The sequence below is a fragment of the Curcuma longa genome, unplaced genomic scaffold (genome assembly GCF_044706935.1).
Source record: "Curcuma longa cultivar G26 ecotype Majalengka, Jawa Barat unplaced genomic scaffold, ITB_CL_G26_1.1 contig_27511, whole genome shotgun sequence".
Lineage (NCBI taxonomy): Eukaryota > Viridiplantae > Streptophyta > Magnoliopsida > Zingiberales > Zingiberaceae > Curcuma > Curcuma longa.
This window is the reverse complement of record NW_027433439.1, coordinates 2,072-24,098: the sequence shown is the minus strand read 5'-3', so window position 1 is coordinate 24,098 and position 22,027 is coordinate 2,072. Positions and strand designations below refer to the sequence as shown.

Sequence of the window (22,027 nt, the reverse complement as noted above, 5' to 3'; positions counted from 1 at the left end):
TGAATAAAGACACGTGAGCATAGAATACACGAATGTTTTCTATTGCATGAGGAACTTTTGTAATTTACTGACTTACTGCTAGTTTAAGTGTTTTTTTCCTTGCAACCAAGCTGTTTCAATGCATAATAGTAATAGACTCGTATTTGTGACTTATTAGTGTGATTATCTTGATAATCAGATAAGCTCAAAGTGATTTTCATTTGATAAATTCAAGACATTTTTTTTTGATAAACTTCATGGATGCTCGCTAATCTCTAGCACTGAGTGCTGTATGTAAGAACTAACTGTTGCTTTAAGAAGGTAATTACATTCTACCACTGTTGCTGAGTGCTGTAGATAAGAATAAATTGTTGCTTTGAGGAGAAAGTAATTGCATTCTACCAGTGTTGCAGGTTTCTAAATTTTGTTTGAAAACATATTATGGTATGGTATGAGTAAATGGTGTTCTTTAGTTAATTTAACATTTTTGAAAAATGAATACATATAATGTTGTATTTAGTTACGTTTAGTTCCCTGAAATAATGTCTACTGCTAATTAACTCAACTCTTTGATTGAGCTATTCAAGTGATCAACTTTTAACAGGTTAAGAATTTTATCTCACTGGGTGGACCTCATGCTGGTACTGCTTCTGTGCCGCTTTGTGGTGTAAGTGTCTGAAACATCTTTTTGTAATAGTTCAGTAGTACTTGACCATGTCCATATCTGCTATATCTACTTAAGCAATCTGATATTACCACATACATCCACAAGTTATAAACCTGTTATCAAAAATTAAATTTCTGAATCAAGCAAAGATACGAGTCTCTGACCTAAATGGAAAAACAAGACAAGATGTGACTCCTAACCTTTTGGGGAACAACTACGTGAACTATGAGTTCTATGAAAAATTTTATACCAATTAGAGGTTTATAGTTTATTAGGGATTGTGGGTTTAGTACTATATTAATTAATAGTGCACCTATCAACCTGAGTCAATACCCCCTGGCCCTAACACCTATTTCAATTGACTTGGAGGCAAGAATAAGTAAATAATGTTAGTAAAACTGCTAGGAGAGCCTCATAAGAAGTGAAAGTGAAAGATTCGACAAAAGATAAATAAGAAAGCTATATTAAGGGTGCTTTTGTTTCCAAATTATTAAAAAGGTGCCCCTTTTTAGTTTATCATCAAAAGGGTCTCCCACCTATTTTTTCTACCAAATTTACCCCTCTAATTTTATCTAAACCATTGTAGCTTTACCCGCCCACCCAAAAAAGAAATCAAGCAAGTTGCCTAATCAATCTAACACAAGCACCTAAGAAGACTCAAATAGCAGTTTTGATCAAAATTGCTGCACGAGTTGCAAATTTTTAAAAAATATAAAAATGTAAAAATTTTAAAAATAATAGAGATCAAAGAATATACTTCCATAAAATTTTAAATTTTGCACTTATAAATTTTTATATAATTATAAATTTAAAAAATTTATAAAAAATGTAATTTTTTTTAAAACTAAAAAAGAGGAAAGTGATATAAATTCCATCATAAATTTTTAAAAGCTGCTACATGAGTTATAAATTTTAGAAAGTTATTAAAAATATAGAATTTATAAAATGTATAAATTTTAAATATTATCAAAAAATATACAATTTTAAAAATATTAATTTTCAAACTGTTATATAGATGCACTCTAGGAGGTCATTAGAGTACATTTATACTTTCAAAATGATCAAATGACTCAAAATGTCTATGTAGCTAATTTGGCCGTCTAGGCATGTTTTCAAAGTAACCAAATATGTTAATGATCGTGTAACAATTTTAGCCAATATAAGCATTTTCTCCTCAAAATCTGAAACTAAATAGATTGATGCACTCCGGAAGACGATTCAAATCAATTGATACTTTTGAAGTGATCAAAAGACTCAAAAATGGTCATACAACATTTTTAGCAAAAATCCTTTTTGATTCTGAATAGATAGATGCACTCTAGTATGCTGTTGAAGGTCACTCATATTTTCAAAGTGACCAAATGATTTAAAAATGACTATGTAATAGGGTTGCTAGAACTGCCATATATAGTCATTTTCTTCTCAAATTTTAAATCTAAATATATCAACATTCTACGAGTTAGAGTCCATCTATTCTTCCAGAGTAATGATTTAAAAATGGTCACCCAACAATTTTGGCCAAACTGTTATATTGTCATTTTAAATATGAAAAGATAGATGCACTCTAGGAGGCTGGTAGAGCTACTCATGCTTTCAAGTAGCTAAATGACTCAAAAATTGCATGTAACAGTTTTAACAAAAGTTGCTACATGACAAAATTACTTTTTAAAAAAATTAATTTGCTTTTAAACAATTTATATTACTCTAAGCTTTATTCTTTTTTAAAAAAATTTACATTTTATGTTTTTTTAAATTTATATTTTTAAAAATTATGTTGCTTGATATATATTTTTTCAATTTATAACTCATGTTGCCATTTTTAAGAATTTATACCAATTCTTTTATCACTTTGCTCTCTATTACATTTAAAAAAATATATATTTTTTAAAAATTTTTATTTTTGGTGTGTTTTTTAAAAATTTATAACTTTTGTAGCAGTTTTTAAAATTTATGGTACAATTTATGTCACTTTAACACACAAATTTATATATGTTGAATTTTTATCTCATGTAATAATTTTGATCGAATTTGTTATATGAGTCTACTTGGGCGCGCGTGAAAGATTGGTTGGGCAACCAATCTATTTATTTTGAGTGGGTGGGCGATGAATTCTATTGGGTTTGAAGATATTTTTGGTAGAACACTTCAAATGGGGTGTTCTTTTAACATTTTCGAAAAACCAATTGACGCCTCTTTGATGACTAGCACTCCTTTGATTTTTGCAATATATGTGTTAAAGTCTCATCACTATAGCCATGCAAACTCTGACCTATATATCACATATCACCCCATGCTCAATGCATACAACTTATCATCATCATAAAGAAGGGTGAAAGACCAATGACAACCTAAAAGCATATCTCCAAGGTGCTAGTAGATCACATGATCCTCTAATTAGGCATCAGCAACCTAGCTGTTACATGCCCTCCATATCCATGAGATCACATGGCAATTTGGATAGGCATTGGAGGCCTGAAATGTTGCACGCCTATAATAACTTTTAAGTCATATGATACCTTAGGCATTAACATCTCGAATTGTCTCACATCTCATAATATCCTAAAATTACATAATTCCTGATAGGCATCAATGACATTTATTGTCATGCATCTTATTATCAATGTTTGAAGGAACCCTAATCACTAGCAAAAAAATCCCTTGGAATAGTCCAAGAAGCATGTAGCTCATCTAACGTCGGACAGAATAGCGATTATCCCGCGGGCAATATTGACTCCGTTGGTTTAATTGCAAACGTCGGAAACAATCTTCTAAAATCTATTGATTCAGAAGAATATCAAGAAATAAAAAATAGACGACACTTCTAAAACATGTTATTAAACCAAAAAACATCCTAAACATCAACTAACAAGACACTTATATAGATTCAAAATTCTAACGTGTAAAGAAAGGAAAGAAATCTTAACAAAAAAGAAAAATTCTTAATAGACTCACAATTCTAAAATCCCTAAATGGACTCAAAATCCAAAAATACAAAAGATGAAAATTATCAAAAATACCCTAAATATAAAAAATACCTTAAATACCCAAAAACTCAAAAATTACTAAAAATAGTATGAAAATATTCGGATCCTCCTGCATTAGTCATCTCGGGTTGAAAAAATTTCGTTCTCGAGTTTATAATAGTATCAGCTGGTAGCCCAGGAGGAAGATCATCTGGCACCAAATTAACAAAATCTACTAACAACTGTTGAACTTTCACCTCCTTATCAAAATCGATTGAATCACCATAATCTCCTATGACTAGACAACAAGGTGAGTCGATCACATGATCAGAAACAACCACATTCTCCACCTTGTCACCCAACACTTCCTTGATGACCTTGCAAAGACCTTTGAATTTCTCCCTTAGCGCTTCCTTACGAAAGACAAAGTAGGCTACACTTTTTATTAAGACCAACATCCCAACGTACACTGATGTTGTCTTTACTCTGCAACTCTTTCATCATCTTATAATAGTCAGCTTCAAGCTTTATCAGTAGAGCAAATACATTTTGGTACTGGTATGCATCTCCATACTTAAATGAAATAGGTTGTGGTTCATCATCAACACTAGGCTTCTCAAGATCTTCTAATGAAGCATCAGGGTTGGTCTTCCATAGCTCTTCAAGTTTGTTAATTTGTTGAGCATTTATTTGCTGTGCTTTCAGAGTTTTGAAGGTACCTTAACAAGCCATGGTAGGAAACATTTATCATCAATGAGTGGACACCATTGACTAAGATCCCAATTTATATCCTTTAATGCATTGACATTCAAATAAGGTTCTCTGCACAGGAGAACGATGACACTTTCTTTTGTAGCAGAAATAAATCCAAGAAGAAAAACATTCCGACAACCACAATTATAGCATTCAAGAATAGTCTCTCCTAATGGACTGCCCTTGTGTAGACAAACTTCCTTGTGCTTTGTTTGCACTAGATGATTCACGATATGAGAACTCGATGTGTTCAAAACCTACAGCATACCGTCACCAACATCATCAATAACTTCTTCTACTTCATCATCATCATAAATTGAATCACCGACTATTTCGATCTTGTCGTCCACATTTCTATAATAAAAAATTCTTTCTTGGATCCCCTCCATGAAGGTGTCTAACGGTTCGATCTTGCTGTCGTCTCTGCCGCCTGCTATAATCGGATGATTGGGAGAGTAGGACGGATCATACTCAATGTTGTCGAGGTCCGCATCCTCATGATTGTCTCCGTCGTCGCGGGAGGAAGGGGGATGTAGAGGTGCTGGGGAGCCAACATTCTCTCAAAGTTGTAGGTGGCGGAGTGGTTGATCCCCCCTCGAAACCAAATTTGCACTTCGACATCTATCCTCTATTGGAAATTAAGGATTTTTCAAAAGGGGAATAAAGGAACTTACGACCTTTACGATCTTGTGCCGCTAGACGCTGGAGATAACTTTGTGACTTGTCTCTGTAGATCTTCAAGTATCTCTTCTCGGGTGATACGATTACGGTAAGAGGCTTTCCCTGTCGGAACTTGCCTGTCGCAACCACGATCACGACCACGACGACCATCCATGAGATCTAAAAGGTCTGATATCAACTGACGCCGGACAAAATAGCAATTAGTGATTCCATTGGTTTGACTGCAACGTTGGAAACAATCTTCTAAAATCTATTGATTCAGAAGAATACTAGGAAATAGGAAAATAAACAAAAAATCTAGCCCGATTCCGGGGAAAAGAATTGCCTTTGGCAAGAGGCTGTTTCCAGGATTTGAACCCGTGACCTCTAGGTCACATGGCAAATAAACGGCTCCCCTTCAAATAGGAAAATAAACAACACTGTCGAAAAATATTATTAAACCAAAAAACATCTTAAACATTAACTAACAAGATACTTATATAGATCCAAAATTCTAACGTGTAAAGAAAGGAAAGAAATCCTAACAGAAAGGAAAAATTCTTAAATGACTCATAATCCTAAAATTTCTAAACGGACTTAAAATCCACAAAATACAAAAGACGAAAATTATCAAAAATACCCTAAATATCAAAAATACCTTAAATACCCAAAAGCTCAAAAATTACTAAAAATAGTATGCAAGATATTCGGATCCTCCTACATCATCATCCCACCATACGCTAACTCATCTTGTGCTCTAAGTATAGCGATTATTCTATAGGTTCTTCATGTTAGGGTAATATGTATGCATACAACATGTTAAATCCTGCAATATGTAGCAATAGAAATATAGACATGCATCACTGCTAACAAAAAGACAATAACACTAAGCATACACCATCCTCAACAATAAAAAATAACATTACTAAGTTGCATAGGAATGCAAGCTCAAGGTACATAGGTTTTTATGGAAAAAAAGAGAAAAGGGGAAAAAACCTTATGACCGGTGATCTGACACACAAGAGAAAGGAACCAAGGGCCCAAGGTTTAACATTAGTTATTAGTTTTATTTGCAAATCAACCAAAACATCTATCTTAGAATTTCATTTTTCTAGTTTCCCAACAATTCAGTAAATGGATTCACCAAAGAAAAAAAAAACATGATTATAGAAGCTTTTTCATGAGTTTTGTCTTAGCACTCTTTTGCTTCTTTACTTGAATGGATAACTAGGATGAAGGGAGAGGGGAGAAAAGTAACAAAAAAAAATGCATGACTGGTTCATGATCCATGTGCAATTTTGTGATCCTTTCCTTTCCTCACTTATCTTATCACCCAGGCAAACCAAGCTTGTTGATGCCATTAGTGATACAACATCATAAGGATTGCTTAAGGCTAAAGTTTGTGATAGTACTTAGTCAATCTGGTGAACCAGACACTATGAATTCCTTACCAAGGGCACAGTGACAAGCAAGTGCAATATGATGAGGAAGGGGAGTTCCACCTAAACTGAATTATATGGCATGTGACAAATCCTTTCTAAATCTCACCTTCAAATCATTGGTTTTTTTAAAAAGCTTTTCCATGTGACATGTCTTGTTTTCTCTAAGATCCATCAACTTCCGAAACTTGAAAATTCATGAAGAAAGGTTGTAAAAGGACTTAAAAATACAACCACAAAGCAAGATCGAGAATTAGTTGATGCCAAAAAGTTGGGAATTGGGATACCTCACTTGTTTCTGTTTCTCTAAATATAAGATGGAGAATCTCAAGTCAGTTTCTAAGAAAAATGCAGTGTTATTGTCTCCTGGGAGTTGTTTTAAAAATATAACCATATAGCAAGATCGAGAATTAGTTATGCCAAAAAGAAGGGAATTGGGATACCTCACTTGTTTCTGTTTCTCTAAATGTAAGATGGCGATTCTCGATTCAGTTTCTAAGAAAAATGAAGTGTCATTCTCTACTGATAGTTGTTCATTGATAACAATGCTATGATAGTTCTTGCAACATTTGTTTATTGCAGTCAGGGATTATATGCATGCTCGTGGATAATCTCATCCAGTCAAAAGTCTACTCCGACTATGTGCAGGTATGTTCCACCATCATCAAATCAATCTAGATTCTAACTTTTGTGGATTTCTTCATGTTGACATTTGTTGGAAAACAATCTTGAACATGACCTAAATTAGTTTGAAGATAATTTTCAAATTTTAATTTGAGACTTGACTACTTGCAGGACCATCTAGCTCCCAGTGGTTATCTCAAAATACCAACGGTGAGTTTTTCTCTTTCTATTTGTCTCTTATTCTCACTTGTTATAGGCTTGACTAATTTTCTTATAAGATTATATCAATCATTGACATTTGGGTAAATCATGCTAGCTAGGAAGTTGCTCTCACATGTTATTGGAATATGTATTTAAGTTTAGAAAGAGGGAAACAAATAAATAATAGCAAACTTCTTTTGGTTTGTGTCAAATGCGTATACTGTACATTTTAATTTGCTTCTGTTTTGTCAGTGGAAATTTTCCTTTTAGGTAGATGTTCTTAATGTTTTAAGCTGACACTTGAAAAACCCTAGAGTTATGGAAGAATAAATATTATTTTATTTCTTGAGATATTCACGCAGACTACAAATCTGTAACCCTGTACCATATCTTAAAAAGTCTCACAATTTCATTGCCTCTTACTTTCTCCCCAAAATTTTTCAGGCATCAAGCATTACAAGTTTGATTGACATCAAAGAATATTTTGGCTCCTAGCATATAGGAGTCATGTTAATTATAAAGGTCCATGTTCACACTTCATTGACCATGTTGTAAACAAGAACACTACACACTCTACATCGTTCAGTGAATGCATCTGACATGAGCAAGTTACAGCTCAATACTGTGGTCTGCCCTTCACTGCAGACCCAATTTTGTGTTCTTCACTGGAGAATGAGAGTCTAAGGACCTTTTTCCTATGCTTGAGCTGAAAGGTTGTGCACTTCGGTCAAAATGTGTCTGGTTCTGCTAAAGAGGGCTCATTTTTAACAACGTACAGTTGATTTCACCAAGTAATCCCTAACAATGCTAGTTTTGGCCTGGAGACAGTGAATTGAATTGGTTTTATAAATTTAATATAGTGACTAGACCAAATGAGGAACAAAATGCTTCAACAATCACCCTAAAGTTGCCTTAATTGCCACTCTAAGTTGGTCGGTATAGCACCCAACACCATTGCCCATGGCCACCTTTACTAGGCGTCACGAGCACCCAACTTATCCCAAGATTACGTGGCATAGCTGTGGTGTGGCTCTTTCTTGGCAACTCTCTTTGCTCAAATCAAATAACTACCTCTTCCCTCTTGCCAAGATTCGTTCCAAGCCACCAGTCACATTTCATGAATTGAATGGTCAACTAGCTAATTGGTGGATAATTGTATACATTTGAGATCAGATATATATGATTTTATGCAATTTCTAGTAAAATATAATGAGTGAGGGAGTTTCTAGTTGGGTATAATTACTAAAGTTGGTAATATTAGAGACCATGGTTAACATGATCTGACCCAATTCAAAACATGTTCCTGAAAGTGACATGACACAACTTGATTATATAAATAGGTCAACCCATCTACGAAGATAATTCATTTTGTTTTATTTTTTAAAATATATAATTATCTTTATGCTATCTCATATTATTTTTTATTGACTCAAATGATAACCCATTTATGAAAGGATTGACACGATATGACACATATTGTCACGACTAATAATTGTCCACTAGCTAGTCGTTAATGAAATGTAGCAAGTTGGTTGAAATCAATGTTAGAAGTACCTTAGTCTACATGTTGAGAAAGGGGTCAGTCTTACCATGTGGAGGAGGTTGTTAAATTTGGGCAAAGCAATTTGCCAAGCTAGATCATGTCATGTGTTCTACCATGTGCAAGCTTGAGATAAGTTGAGCACTACCTTTGAGGCCTATAAAAGAGGACAATGGGTACAATAACTAACCCAGGGCAATAACCAAGGTGCCTGTCAATGCATTTACTCCCCTGCTTGATCTAGTTACTTGATTATTGATTATGTAAGATCATCTCAGTTCATCAGCTTTCTTCAAGCACAAGACTATCATTATTATCACTTCAGTTGAATTAAGTTCACTTTCAACTTCACTTCTTCAGTTGAACACACTCAAGCAGACCAGAAAAGATTGAAGAACTCACACTTGTGTTTGTGCTCAAGGTAATTTGGATAGATTAAGGGAACTTGACTGCATCTATATAAGCACAAGGAAATTATCACGCCCCAAGCCAGAAGATGAGGAGATACCATATACGTACATTGAATACCAAATAAACACACAAGGAATAGTTACACAACAAATTGGTCAAAGCACTATTGAGTTAATCAGACTATAAAGTTTATCTACAAAAGATAAATTTTACCATAGTAGGAGGATAGATACTTTGTTGAGATAAATAGCCCCCTTATATCTAAAAAATTTGTGAAAGATACTTGATGAGTATACACCCAGTGAGAGCTAAAATATACAACAATAACTATCTTATGTGGATTATACTTGCAAAATCTACAATCCAAACAAAGAAATAAATAACACCTATTTTGAATATTTAGTTATATTTATCCATGCAAAACAAAATGGAAGCTAAATTCTATGCTACAAATTCAGGTTAATAAACAATATTACAAATTTCAATGAATCAATTAGGCTATGACCACAATTAACCCTAGTGGTATGGGTCCAAATTGTCTAGTGACTCCAGGTAGGTTTAGAAAGAGTATACACCTCAAGTAGAACTAGTTTCATACAACATACAAAACTATGTCGATGTCTGCAATATATAGTCCACATTGGTGGGCCTAGACACTTTTTTAATTTTCTCTGGAGATGTAGTTCTTCTCCAAGTTATCACAACCCCCACTTCTCTCCTTTCCCCTTCCTCTCTTCTTCTTCTTCTCCGTATTCTTTTCTCCTATTTTTTGTTCATTGAAGACTCCTTTCTCTCTGTTCAATGAACAGAACTATTTCCTTACAACCCCATCCCCCTCTTTCTTCTTATTAAGCTGAAAGAGCTCCTCTTAAGCAGCCACAAGTGGCTCTCAAAGGTCAGCACAAGTGGCTTTCTTTGTATATCACAGTTGACCTTAAAGTCCAGCTTACTCTCCTTTTGTATGTGTGTATGCGGCTAGGTGAACCTTTTTCTGCTGTTTCACAAATATTAACTACTTATTAAATAAATAATTATAAAGTATTAACTGTGATTTTCTTCTTTCCTTAAAGTAAATATAGCATGGTCATATACAATGTAATAATGCAATCTCATTGTTATTATCATCATCAACCTATGTTTATCTCAAATTTTGAGTATCTCAAGTATTTTTTAGGTTAACTATATAAATTTTACCTCTCTATGGAGCTTTTTATGTGACGCAATATCGACAACAATATTCAAATTAATTAAAGGGCAAAAATCAAAAGAGCACTTTTTTGCTCGAAGCTTTCTACCATAAATACTCTCATACCCAAAATCCATCACCCATTATCTAAAAAATTAGGCTAAGTTGTGCTCCTAATGAGACTCATATAGGTTATAAAATTAAAAAATATAAAAAATGTGAAAATTTTAAAAATAATAGAGAGCAAAGTGTCATATATTTTAAAAAATTGTTCCATGAGTTATAAAGTAAAAAATATCAAAAACTATAATTTATAATTGTTTAATGAGTTACAAAGTAAAAATTTTTCGAAAAATATATATATTTTTTAAAATTATAAATTTACAAAGATCATTTTTTTTAAAAAAAAAGTAATATAGATCAAAATAATACAATTTTTAGAAGTAAGAACAAATTAATTTTTTTTGAAAAGGAAATGAAAGGTAAATAAAAAATGTAAAAGTTTTGGTCAAAATTGTCCATGTAGAAATTTTGTTCAAAATTTTTATGAGGTATCTAGCATTTTCAGCCTAAATTGTCATGTAGCACTTTTGGCCAAAACTGCAACAGTCATTTTTTCGGTTGTTTGCTTACTTTGAAAATACAGATGAAGTCCAATGAAAATGACCATGCAATATTTTTTGCCATACCTGCTAGAGGATCATTTTAGAGTGTGTACACTAACAACTTTCTATGGTACATCTATCGATTCACATTCAAAAATTAAGGAGAAAATAACCATGTAGCACTTTTAGCCAAAATTATCATATGACTATTTTGGAGTCGTTTGGTCACTTAAAAGCATGAGTGAATGCCAATAGCTTTGTAAAGTACATCTATCTATTCAGATTTAAAATTTGAGTAACTTTGACCAAAAATTTTATATGGTAACTTTGAGTCGTTTGGTCGCTTTGAAAGCTTGGGTGAACTCTAATGGCCTTGTAGAATTTATCTATTTGGATCAAAATTCAACTCAAAAATGTCCATTTGGCAAAACTACTAAATCATCATATTAGAGACATTTGGTCACTTGAAAGCATGAGCGAACACCAATAGGTTCTTAAAGTGTATCTATCTATTCAAATTTAAAATTTGAGCAACTTTGACTAAGTTTTGAGTCATTTGGTGACTTTGAAAGCGTAGGTGAACTCTAATGGCCTCCTAAAATGTATCTGTTCGAATTTAAAATTTGACTCAAAAATATCGTAATAGATTTGGCCAAAACTACTAAAGGGTCTTTTTAGAGTCATTTGGTCACTTGAAAGCATGAGCGAACACCAATAGTGTCGTAGAGTTTATCTATCTATTCAAATTTAAAATTTGAGTAAATGGTTATGTTGTAGCTTTGACCAAAAGATTTATATAATAATTTTTGAATGGTTTGGTCACTTTGAAAGATTGGGTGAACTCTAATGGCCTCCTAAGATGTATTTAGATTCAAGAATTTACTAAAAAATATCAGATTTAGCCAAAAACTACTAAATGATCATTTTAGAGTCATTTGGTCGCTGTAAAATTATGGGTGAACTCCAATCACCAAAACTACTATATAATCATTTTTAACAAAAAAATATCATATTTTTATTTATATTTATTTTTTTAAAAATATTCCTAAATTGACAGATTATGTAGCTTTTTAAGAAAACCATTTTGTGATAATTTTTTAAAATATATATTTAAAAAATTATATATTTGAGTGCTTGAGAGTTTGTGAGTTCAAGTGCTTGTAAGCCTATACTCCACCAGATCCTTGTAAAAAAAAAAAATTCTATTAAGAGTGCAATAAAAGTTTATGGTATCAGAGCTTGGTTTCTGAAGATGTTTTCTGGCTAAACTCGTAAAAGTATTCTGGGAAGGCATCCGAAGGTAATGATTTCTAATCACGAAGTTGTTTTACTAATCTGGAAAATATTTAAGACATAATTTGTATTAATTACTTGTTTCACAAACCCTATATTACCACAATTTCTCTTGAATTTTTCTTAGATAACTTCATCATTTCTCACATTTCCTCTTTTACATTCTTACAACTATTTCCTTTTTAATTTTTCTAAAAATCAAACATATATATACACATTATATAGAGCAGATGACCTACAATATGCCAAATAAAGGATGCATTGTATATATGAATGAACCACCTACAATACATCCCAAATGAAATGCATTATAGACATATAAATATATAGGGTGAACGATTCACAATCCACCTAATAAGGATGTATCATATATTCATGGAGTGAATGACCTGCAATCAAAACCAAATACAAAATACATTATAGATATATATAAACGATGAATGACCTACAATCGACCTAGATGTGCACCGCACAATAGAAACAATGAATTACCCGCAATACACACTGTGAGAAAAATTATCTCATACATAATGGTCAAAGCCTACATGCATGAAAAGACCCAAGGACCTTTCTTAGTGTGGAGCCAATGCTCTATAACATAAGTATTTTGTAACATAAGTAATTCGGTCATTTATTAATTCAATATAAATCATCATGCAACTCTTTCAAAACATGGAGCCAAAGTTCTATGCTATAAGTAATCACCTAGCCATTTTAGAGAACAAAGTTGAAGTCCTTAACTACAAGTAGTCACATAGTTCTTTAGAGAGCGAAGTCGAAACTCTATACTACAAGTGTTGCAATCATCGTCCTATTAATTTAGTATAAGGTTATACAATTCCTTGAAGCTAACTATCAACCATTTATTTGTTATTTTATTTATTCAGTGATATAATCATACATTTAGTTTTTTGTAGTCTTTGAGGGTAGTTCATACTCTTTTATGAAATTACTATTAATTTCCATTCTCTTTATATTTTATTTTTATTAATCATTTTTGTTATAAACAAATTCTAAGAAGCAACAAGGAAGGATGAATATCAACTAAGGACAAGCAATGTGAAGGCATATAGCAAGCAACAAGAGTAAATACAAACATGGAAATAATTTTCTTTTCTAACCACTTGATAATTATATCTACTTTTATAAAATTGAATCATGCAAAAAGTAAGTACAATGAAACAAGCAAGAAAACCCCACCTACTCGAAGACTTAGAACACACTGACTTGCCTTAAGAAACTTCTCTCCTAATGGTTCTTGCCATACTCCAGTGCTGAATAGATTCCCTGGGCATTAATCCATAATGTAAAGCTAAGTCCATGCCTTTATGCCCCAAAATTAGAGGTTTAAGATGTCTATGTTAGCTTCTAAATGATAAGCTGCAATTAGTCTTGCCTGCACCTGCTGCCTTTGCAAATTTGCTACAATTTGTTTAGCATCAGAGCCAACTTCTAATCTTTAACTCTGGAAGACAACCAATTAGTAGGAATAGGGTGTTCTCCATAATGAATTTTAGGGTTACTCGTGTGCTAGTTTCAATAGTTGGTTTTACATCTTTGTCACAAATAAATCCTCCTCTCCCTGCTGCTTCTAAATATTCTGCTATCTTCTCCCTCTTAGGGTCCTGTGATTCACCATCACAGTCAACGTATTGGAGGAGCTCCTGCGTTTAGTATATGAGGTCGGGGGACTCCTCCAGTTGGTCTTGAAGAGGCTTTCCATGTTCTCCTGCAGAAGGTGGCATGGGGCAACGTCTTGGCAAGTAGAAACGACTGAGGAGCCTTGGTTGATGCTCCCTACGCTGGAAAAAGAAGGCAACAGAGGGTAGCTCGAGGCAGCAGTGGCATGATGACGGCTAAGACATGGGCCACAGTAATGCAATGTGGGTGCTAGTGTTGGGGGTTGCTGGCGGCATGAGAAGGAAAAAAAATGGAGAATGTGTGGGAGAAGGAGAAATAGGGCTTTATTATTATTTTGCACTTTTACAATAAAATCCATAAGTTTTTAGAAATTACAATTTACCCCTTTAAAATTTAGGAAAGACAACAGGCTACTAACCAAATATTTCCTCTGAAGAAAGGAATAGTTTTGTTGCTTTCCTCAACTCAAGCAATATTAATACGTCTATCGAAGAGTAATTCAATTCCATTTACCCTACATCAGTAGCATTAGATTTTTCTTTGGTTTGAAATGTGTTTACATCAGATTGAAAGACATCCTGCATTTTGAACTATAACTGTAATTACCATCCTTGGAATAGACCCCACCTATTCAATGGGAAATCAGCTGTATGCAATTTGCGTGGTGGGGCTTAAATAGAATCTTCATTAAGACAGTTTGAATATTTACTGAACTACTTTTGGCACATTTCAGTGTACTTAATCTGCCACTAAATTGTATTAATAAAAATGGAAATATTTAAAATTTTTATGTTGTCCATGAATTACATAAAAAATGTCTGATACTTTTAAACTCCTATTATGGTCCTGTGTATGACTGGAGGATGATTGCAGCAGCCTACTTATCTCTTCAATAAGCATATAAAGCACTTAAGAGCTTTAGATGCTAAAATTCATATGCCATTTGACCTATGACATCAATCTACTTACAAGAGAGTCATTCTTGAGTTATTTCTTTTCTTGCTGACATTCCTTTGTCATCCGTGGGAACATTTAAGTTTGGCCATACATGATAAGCTCAATAGGTTTGATCAGTCAGAGTTGTCATCTGCTATTGTCACATATTTCTCGTTTTGCTATGTTGATATTTCAGTGAAACCACCAATTGATTGGCTTAGCTTTTCACAAGTATTCTTATCTTTTCAAGGATATCCAAGAATATTTGGAAGGATGCAGGTTCCTGCCAAAGCTGAATAATGAGCTGCCAAATCAAAGAAATTCCACTTACAAGGAAAGATTTAGTAGATTACAGAACTTGGTCCTTATCATGGTGAGTTTAGATTTGTCCCCTTATCTCTTTATCTGTCTGGCAAATTCTTTTTTTTCCAACTTAAAGTCTGGTCAGCTGTTTGCTAGGGTTATCTGGTCCTCCTAAACTTTCCATTCCGCTCTTTAAATGGTTGGAACTTTTCTTTAACTTTGCAGTTTGAACATGACACAATATTAATTCCTCGAGAGACTGCTTGGTTTGGATACTATCCAGATGGTACTTTTAGTACTGTTTTGCCTCCACAACAGGTAGCTTTTGGATTTATTATTATTATTATTATGATGACGACAATGACGATGATGATTGTTATGTGAGGTTAATTTGTAGTTCAGGCACTCATCCTTAAGATGAATTCTGTGCTATCTATTCTATTAAAGCTTGTGTTTATTCAATTCAATTCAATTGAGGGCTTTCTTATTTTAAAATCTACTGCAACCGTCGGTCAATAAATTTACTGTTTTTTTTCTTCATTAATATTAGACCAGAGCAATCATGCCCTTTAGTGAACCTTAATTATAGTAACAGAAGGAAGTTATGAGTGTTACATTTGCAAATATAGTTCTCCAGAGGAGCAGGTTTTGTTTTAAAAAACAGTGTATCATTGTCAAGCCATGTTAGTACCAACTACATGGTACATTACGTAGATTTTGTCCTCCACTGAACTCTATTGCAAGACTTCTAAAATACCAGTACTTAAACTGATTTTGGTCCTTAATCAAAATGGTTTGTTATCAATGTGGATCTGTGTCTAAACATGTCCATATCAACCTTAAATTGGAGGGGAAAAAGGAGTAAGAGTGGCAGAAAAAGAGGAGGAAGAAGGTGGGATGCATACGGGTTTCTGCTGCTGCCTTCAAAACTGGGTTCGGCCAAAAACTATTTGTTCATCCTTTAAAAGGTCTTATAAAACCATCCATCACTCTTCCCTACTGAGATCACCTTCACAGAATTGCCAGGAACATGAAATGACACGTCCAACATGGTAATCTTTCCAATGTTGTTCTGTCTCTTGGTGTGAGCTAAGTACGATATGTCATGACATCATGAGATTCAGACTTTAGCCACCTCTTCCATAAGCGTTGTGATAATTAATTGTCATCATTAGCCAAGTAAACCTTTCCACCTCACATCTGATGCACCATCATAAGCAGTGTTAACCAAAAGACATCTCCAAATAAACTGTAAGATTACAATTGGAGTTCCTAAGATTTAGTTGATAACACTAATAATCTTTTAAAATGATTTTGATGACCATCAAAGTTGTTTGCGGTCTTCTGAAATAGTTCTTTTTAGATTTTTGCTGGCATAATTTATTGCTTTGTGCTTCTTTTTAATGCGTAGCTTTAATCCAAGAAGTAATACTGCAGACAACACTCTATGCTGAAGACTGGATTGGTCTAAAGGCTCTGGATGAAGCTGGGCGGGTTAAATTCCTTACTGTCCAAGGAAACCATCTCCGAATCTCTCGGGATGATATGAAAAAGTATATAGTTCCTTACTTGGAAGACGGACCACCAATATTCCCGAAAGAAAACCTTCTGGTTTCACAATGGTTGAGACCTGTTTGGAATGCCATAAGCAGTGGGAGAGAGATGACACCGATTGCTGATGATCATCTGCTTTCCTCCACTTAAAAGAACTTGATGAGCAACGTACCATTAGATAAAACATATATCCTACGATATTAATGTGCCTAAATGGAACTTGTGGAATCTAGTTATGTTATATAGAACACAATCCAAAGTTCCTATATATTGTAGATGATATATATGGGACTACGACACTGTTAAAATTTGCATTAGAACTGTTTCTATTTGGGCATTGTCATGGCTCCATAACTATAAACTATAACAATGGCTAGTTTTCCTTGGAGTTGTAAGAATGGTTCAGGTCCTCATGTGGTACTAAAGAAGTCATTGAGATGGCTAGAGGACATCTCTCCTTGGTTGTGAAATTCTTCTGCTGCAAGCAGATTGACCAAATTCTTAAAGAAAGTAATGTGTGGTATGAGTTTATTGTTCACTAATTTTGTCAGCTGGAACGTTCATTATCCTTTATAGGAAAGTAGAAAAAAACAATGTCTAAAATAGAAATTAATGCTAATTTGTTACTTTTTTTTCATTGCTTCAAGAATTAACTAAATAGAGGTGTAAATGGTAAATGGACTGCTTAAATCCCATGTAATTCTGCTATAGTTTAAATAAGCGTTTGGCTTCCTATTGGTAGTGGTATGACTATATAATATGTTTTTATGAAGAAAAAAAAATAAACTAGTTGTTCTACAAGGATAAATAGCACATGAACTTGTTTTTCTTCTTTGGCACAATTTTGTTGTTTTGCATGATGCTTAGTTGTGGCTTTGTTTCCTATGGAATTTTTTCCACATTGAACTGAAAGCACTCTGTTTATACCTTCCAAGAGTTTAATGTAGGATTTTTGGAACCTTTACATCTGTTGTTTTAAGCTCAACATCATTAGAATGAACATAAGCATGCTGGTGAGAGGATGTGGGCTAGGTTTCTTAGCACAATTATATGAATTTGATGATGCATTGAGATTGTATAACAGGTAAATATGAGGTGGATTAACCGATTAAGAGGCATCATGAATGATCCTTCTTGCTATCATGAATTGTTTGTTCGTTGTCACACGAGCTGCCTCCCTCCCGAGTGGAGGTCGAATGACCTAGTATCGCCCGAGGGAGAGTATTTAACAAAAATTTGGCAGCATCTTCCTAGTACACAACTAGATCCAAGAGTACATCATACCACTGCTCCACAAGATAATAATACTTGAACAAACAACCATCTATCGTCGACAGTGCTTTGGTTTAACTAATATTATTTTGATATATTGATAATATGATTTAAGTTAGGTGTGTTTTATATTTTATATATATATGTATTAAGTGTGTAAGTACTTGGATTCTACACATGGAAAACATAGAGATCGTTTGCTCAAGGACTAGAGACCTAAATTGAGTGGAAGTTATGGTCATGGTAATTCTGAAGATTTTGTACTCAAAGAGTTTGATTTGAATTGAGTTGTTGCATTTAGAGCTTCCGAGGGAACTCATTGAACGCAAAGAGTTAAAGGTTTAAATCAATATGATGCTTGGATTGAGTTATTGCACTTGGAGCTCAGGGAGGAGTTCAGTGAACTCGATGAGTCTGTTTTACTTGATTGGATGCTGACGGTTATGAAACCTTCGACTGTAGGATGACTAGGTTTGAAATTTTTACTGTAAATAGAGCTTAGCATAGCATATCTATCCTTTGACTCTCACATATATATATATATAGTGAAATGAGTATTTAAAATAATTAAACCATGATAAATAATTAATGTTACTTCATTTCACATGTGAGTTTTATATGAGAATTAAAATTGGAAGGGTTATTTTAAAAATTAAAATGGATTCAGTTGATATATGTCTTTAGATTTGCTTAACCTTCTATAATATTGATACTTGCACTTTCATATTGTATAACTTTTACTTGCTAATCTTATGCTGATATCTTAGTGAATTAACAGGAGTCATATTAAAAGTTGATTTAGATTGGTCATTCAAACTAACCAATAAGATATGAACTGAGAATTAAATAATTATGATAAATGGAGAACATGAAATCTTAAAAGTGAAAATTTTAAGTCTAGTCTTATACTAGAGTATTGGACTGCTTACATATTGTTGTGGTAGCATAGTCACCCGCAATCCAAAGTACTTGACCACCCACATGTTATTGTGGTAGCATAGTCGCCTGAGATCGGTGTGTATTATGTATTCCACTGGTGATGAGCCTTTTATTATTTTTTTATGAAGTAAAATTGTATTATAACTCAAGTGAGGGCGTACATGTTAGATGCTCAAAAATTGTATGAAGGTAAATTGTATTATAACTCAAGTGAGGACATACATGTTAGATGCTCAAAAATTGAAAGACATATGTCTGAACCTTTCGAAACATCCTCTCTATGTTGGGCACATCACCTTCATATTGGCATCTATTGTGTGCTTGCCAAAGTAAAAAAATCATACAAAACATCCCTAAGTGTTTTCCTTAGTGAGTGCGTTGCGGCCGCGGAACCATCGATGGAAGACCTTCAACATCTGCTTAGACATACTCAACTATTTCCGAATGTTTAACTAGGTTCTGATCTTGTCCCAAAGAGCTTTGCTTAGGTGCAATCGAAGAAGAGGTGGTCCATAGATTTGTCTGCCCGTTGGCAAGGCGAACAAGTTTTGCATGCTTCATATGGTATCTTGTCCTTGGTGCATAGTTGCCCATTTGCAAGTAGCCAAACTATGAATTGATACTTCAGCATGCATGAGGTATGACTTCCATACGACTACTACATGAGGTATGACTTCCATACGACTACTAACCATGTCTTGACATCCATTCATAGCTTAAAAAAATCATAGGCAGCGATTGAACCTTGCCGCTGTGCAGAATTGAACTAGAAACCCAATGTGTCCACCCCTTGCTAGGCAATGTAGATTTTGGCTTGGATGGCTTCTCTAATCTGGATGAAGCACTTGATGAGAGGTGAATCAGATGCCTTAGCTTGCCAATCCCACAAGTCGGTTTGTCAAAGGTATTGATGGCGAATCCACCTCACCCAAAGAAAGTCTTTTTTCCATTGATATTCCATAGCGATTTGCTCAGTAGTGTTGAGCTCCATGTATGAAGATCACGAATAGCCTCCTTCTTCCTTTGCTAAACACATGGTGGCTCAAGAGATAAGTGGATGCTTGGTGGGCCATACAAATGACCAGCATATCACATATAATTTGTCAATCATGGCGCAAGGGATAGACAAGATAGAGAGCCAAAAGCATTCAACACCTTGTAAGATAGTCTTCACCAATTCGAGCTTACCGACATAGGACAATGTTTTCTTGAGTCATGAAGCTAGCTTTAGCATAATTGCCTCTGTTAAGGCTCTGTAGTTGTTGGTCCTTAACTTCTCTGCAACGAGTGGGATGCCAAGGTAGCGAAATGGGAAAAACCTCGCTAAAATCCGGTGATCTCCAAAAATTTGCTCAATGTGTGGTCATTGACTCCGGAAAGGAACAAGTTAGACTTGGCGAGGTTTGGATGGAGCCCTGCCATGCTTCCAAACTCCATAAAACAACCCACAATCAAGGTGATGATAGGCTTGTCTGCTCGTGTGAAGAGGAGGAGGTCGTCTGCATAAACCAACGGTGTGATACTGTACCGATGCACATCGGGTGGAAGTGGAAAGTGGGCTTCATTGATGTTGCCTTGAGCAACCTCGTAAAGACCTCCAAGCACAAGCTGAAGCGGAAGAGCAAGAGCGGGTTGATGAGTTAGGTTTTTATACATTTTTAATCGATTTATTTTTGAGTTTTTACATGAAAATAAATTATAAAATGAATCGATTTGATCTTAATTGTCCTATATTACATAATCTGAAGCTTGATTATAATTTTCATGATTTAATGGCAATTTTTGCATTAATTGGGTTTTAATTGATTTTAGGGCTCAAATCGGATCAAACTCGAGCTCAATCACAATCAAATCAAGTCAAATCAAGCCAATTTGCCCAAATTGATCAAGCCAACATGGAGGACATGACCTAGATCACGCCCGATCAAGATCCCTCAAATTTTTGAAAGTCCTAAGCTGCCCTAAAGCCCTAGATCAGTCATGACCATCAGATCAGAAACGGACGGCCCAGATCCCTCAATTAATCAGCGGTATAAAATCAAATAGCTTATGCAATGAACAGTGGCTCGCCAGCACTGTTCATCGTCTTCCCACAACGCCGTCCCCTGCCTTGCGACGTACCTCCACGGGCAGCCCCTTCCACCCAAACCAAATCCATTGCATTGCTTGATCCTTGAGGAGTCGAAATCCGGTCGATTGGGTGAATTCCAGCAGCTGGAGTTGGCGCGACGGAGAGGTTTTCACCGGCGGCCACAGTCCCTGTTTTGAATGAGTCGCTGCCCATACTGTTCATCATGATGAACCCAAGACCACCCGATCGGTACCATCAGATCTGCACCATCAGATCGGTACGATCCGATCTGATCAGTCCGATCTGCACCATCAGATTGATGCCATCAGATCTGATCAGTCCGATTAGCTCCGCCTTTGCGACACCATCAGATCTGTATCATCAGATTGGTACGATCCGATCTGATCAGTCCGATCTGCATCATCAGATTGATGCCATCAGATCTGATCAGTCCGATCATCTCATGATCAACATGCAGATCATAATAAAAAGTTCTAAGTTTTATCATATAAAATTAAAAACGAGTGTGCTTTCGCAAGTGGCTCTGATACCACTGTAGGGATCTATATGCGCGAAAAACCGATTAAACCGCATATAACGCAGCGGAAAACAGGATCCCTCCAGAAGATCCATGCGAAAACATACTCGTTTGATGATTCTACCTACTAGAATCGAGTTTACCTTCGATGCGTGCCCTTCGCAATCCCGACAGCAACTCTTGCCTTCAAGGTCGACGGATCTCAGCACGATCAGTGCGTTCGTGCCTCCACGGTATCCACACGAACACTGATATGGAGAAGAACCCAACTGTGGTGCTAGTCACAAAGGAGGATTCGGCCAAGAGAAGAAGAAGAGAAGAAGAGGGAGAGCAAGAGCATCCAACAACCCCTTCATCAAGAGCCTCTCACCCTCTTTTATATCCCACCATGAGATATAATGGATGAAGGGGGAAATCATATAATATTAATTTCGAAATTAATATTTTATCAA

General features: G+C 34.8%; 1 protein-coding gene across 1 annotated transcript in view; it reads left to right on the top strand.

The window, feature by feature from the left end:
- The window catches only part of LOC141819050 (uncharacterized), a 28,634-nt gene extending 11,542 nt beyond the window's left edge, over positions 1-17,092 (top strand). The window contains exons 7-12 of the mRNA XM_074706424.1: positions 584-646; positions 7,044-7,109; positions 7,257-7,295; positions 15,149-15,271; positions 15,427-15,519; positions 16,639-17,092. Coding sequence (XP_074562525.1) covers positions 584-646; positions 7,044-7,109; positions 7,257-7,295; positions 15,149-15,271; positions 15,427-15,519; positions 16,639-16,905 — 651 coding nt within the window. The 3' untranslated portion in view covers positions 16,906-17,092. The remainder of the gene's footprint in view (positions 1-583; positions 647-7,043; positions 7,110-7,256; positions 7,296-15,148; positions 15,272-15,426; positions 15,520-16,638) is intronic.
- The last annotated feature ends 4,935 nt before the right edge of the window (positions 17,093-22,027 follow it).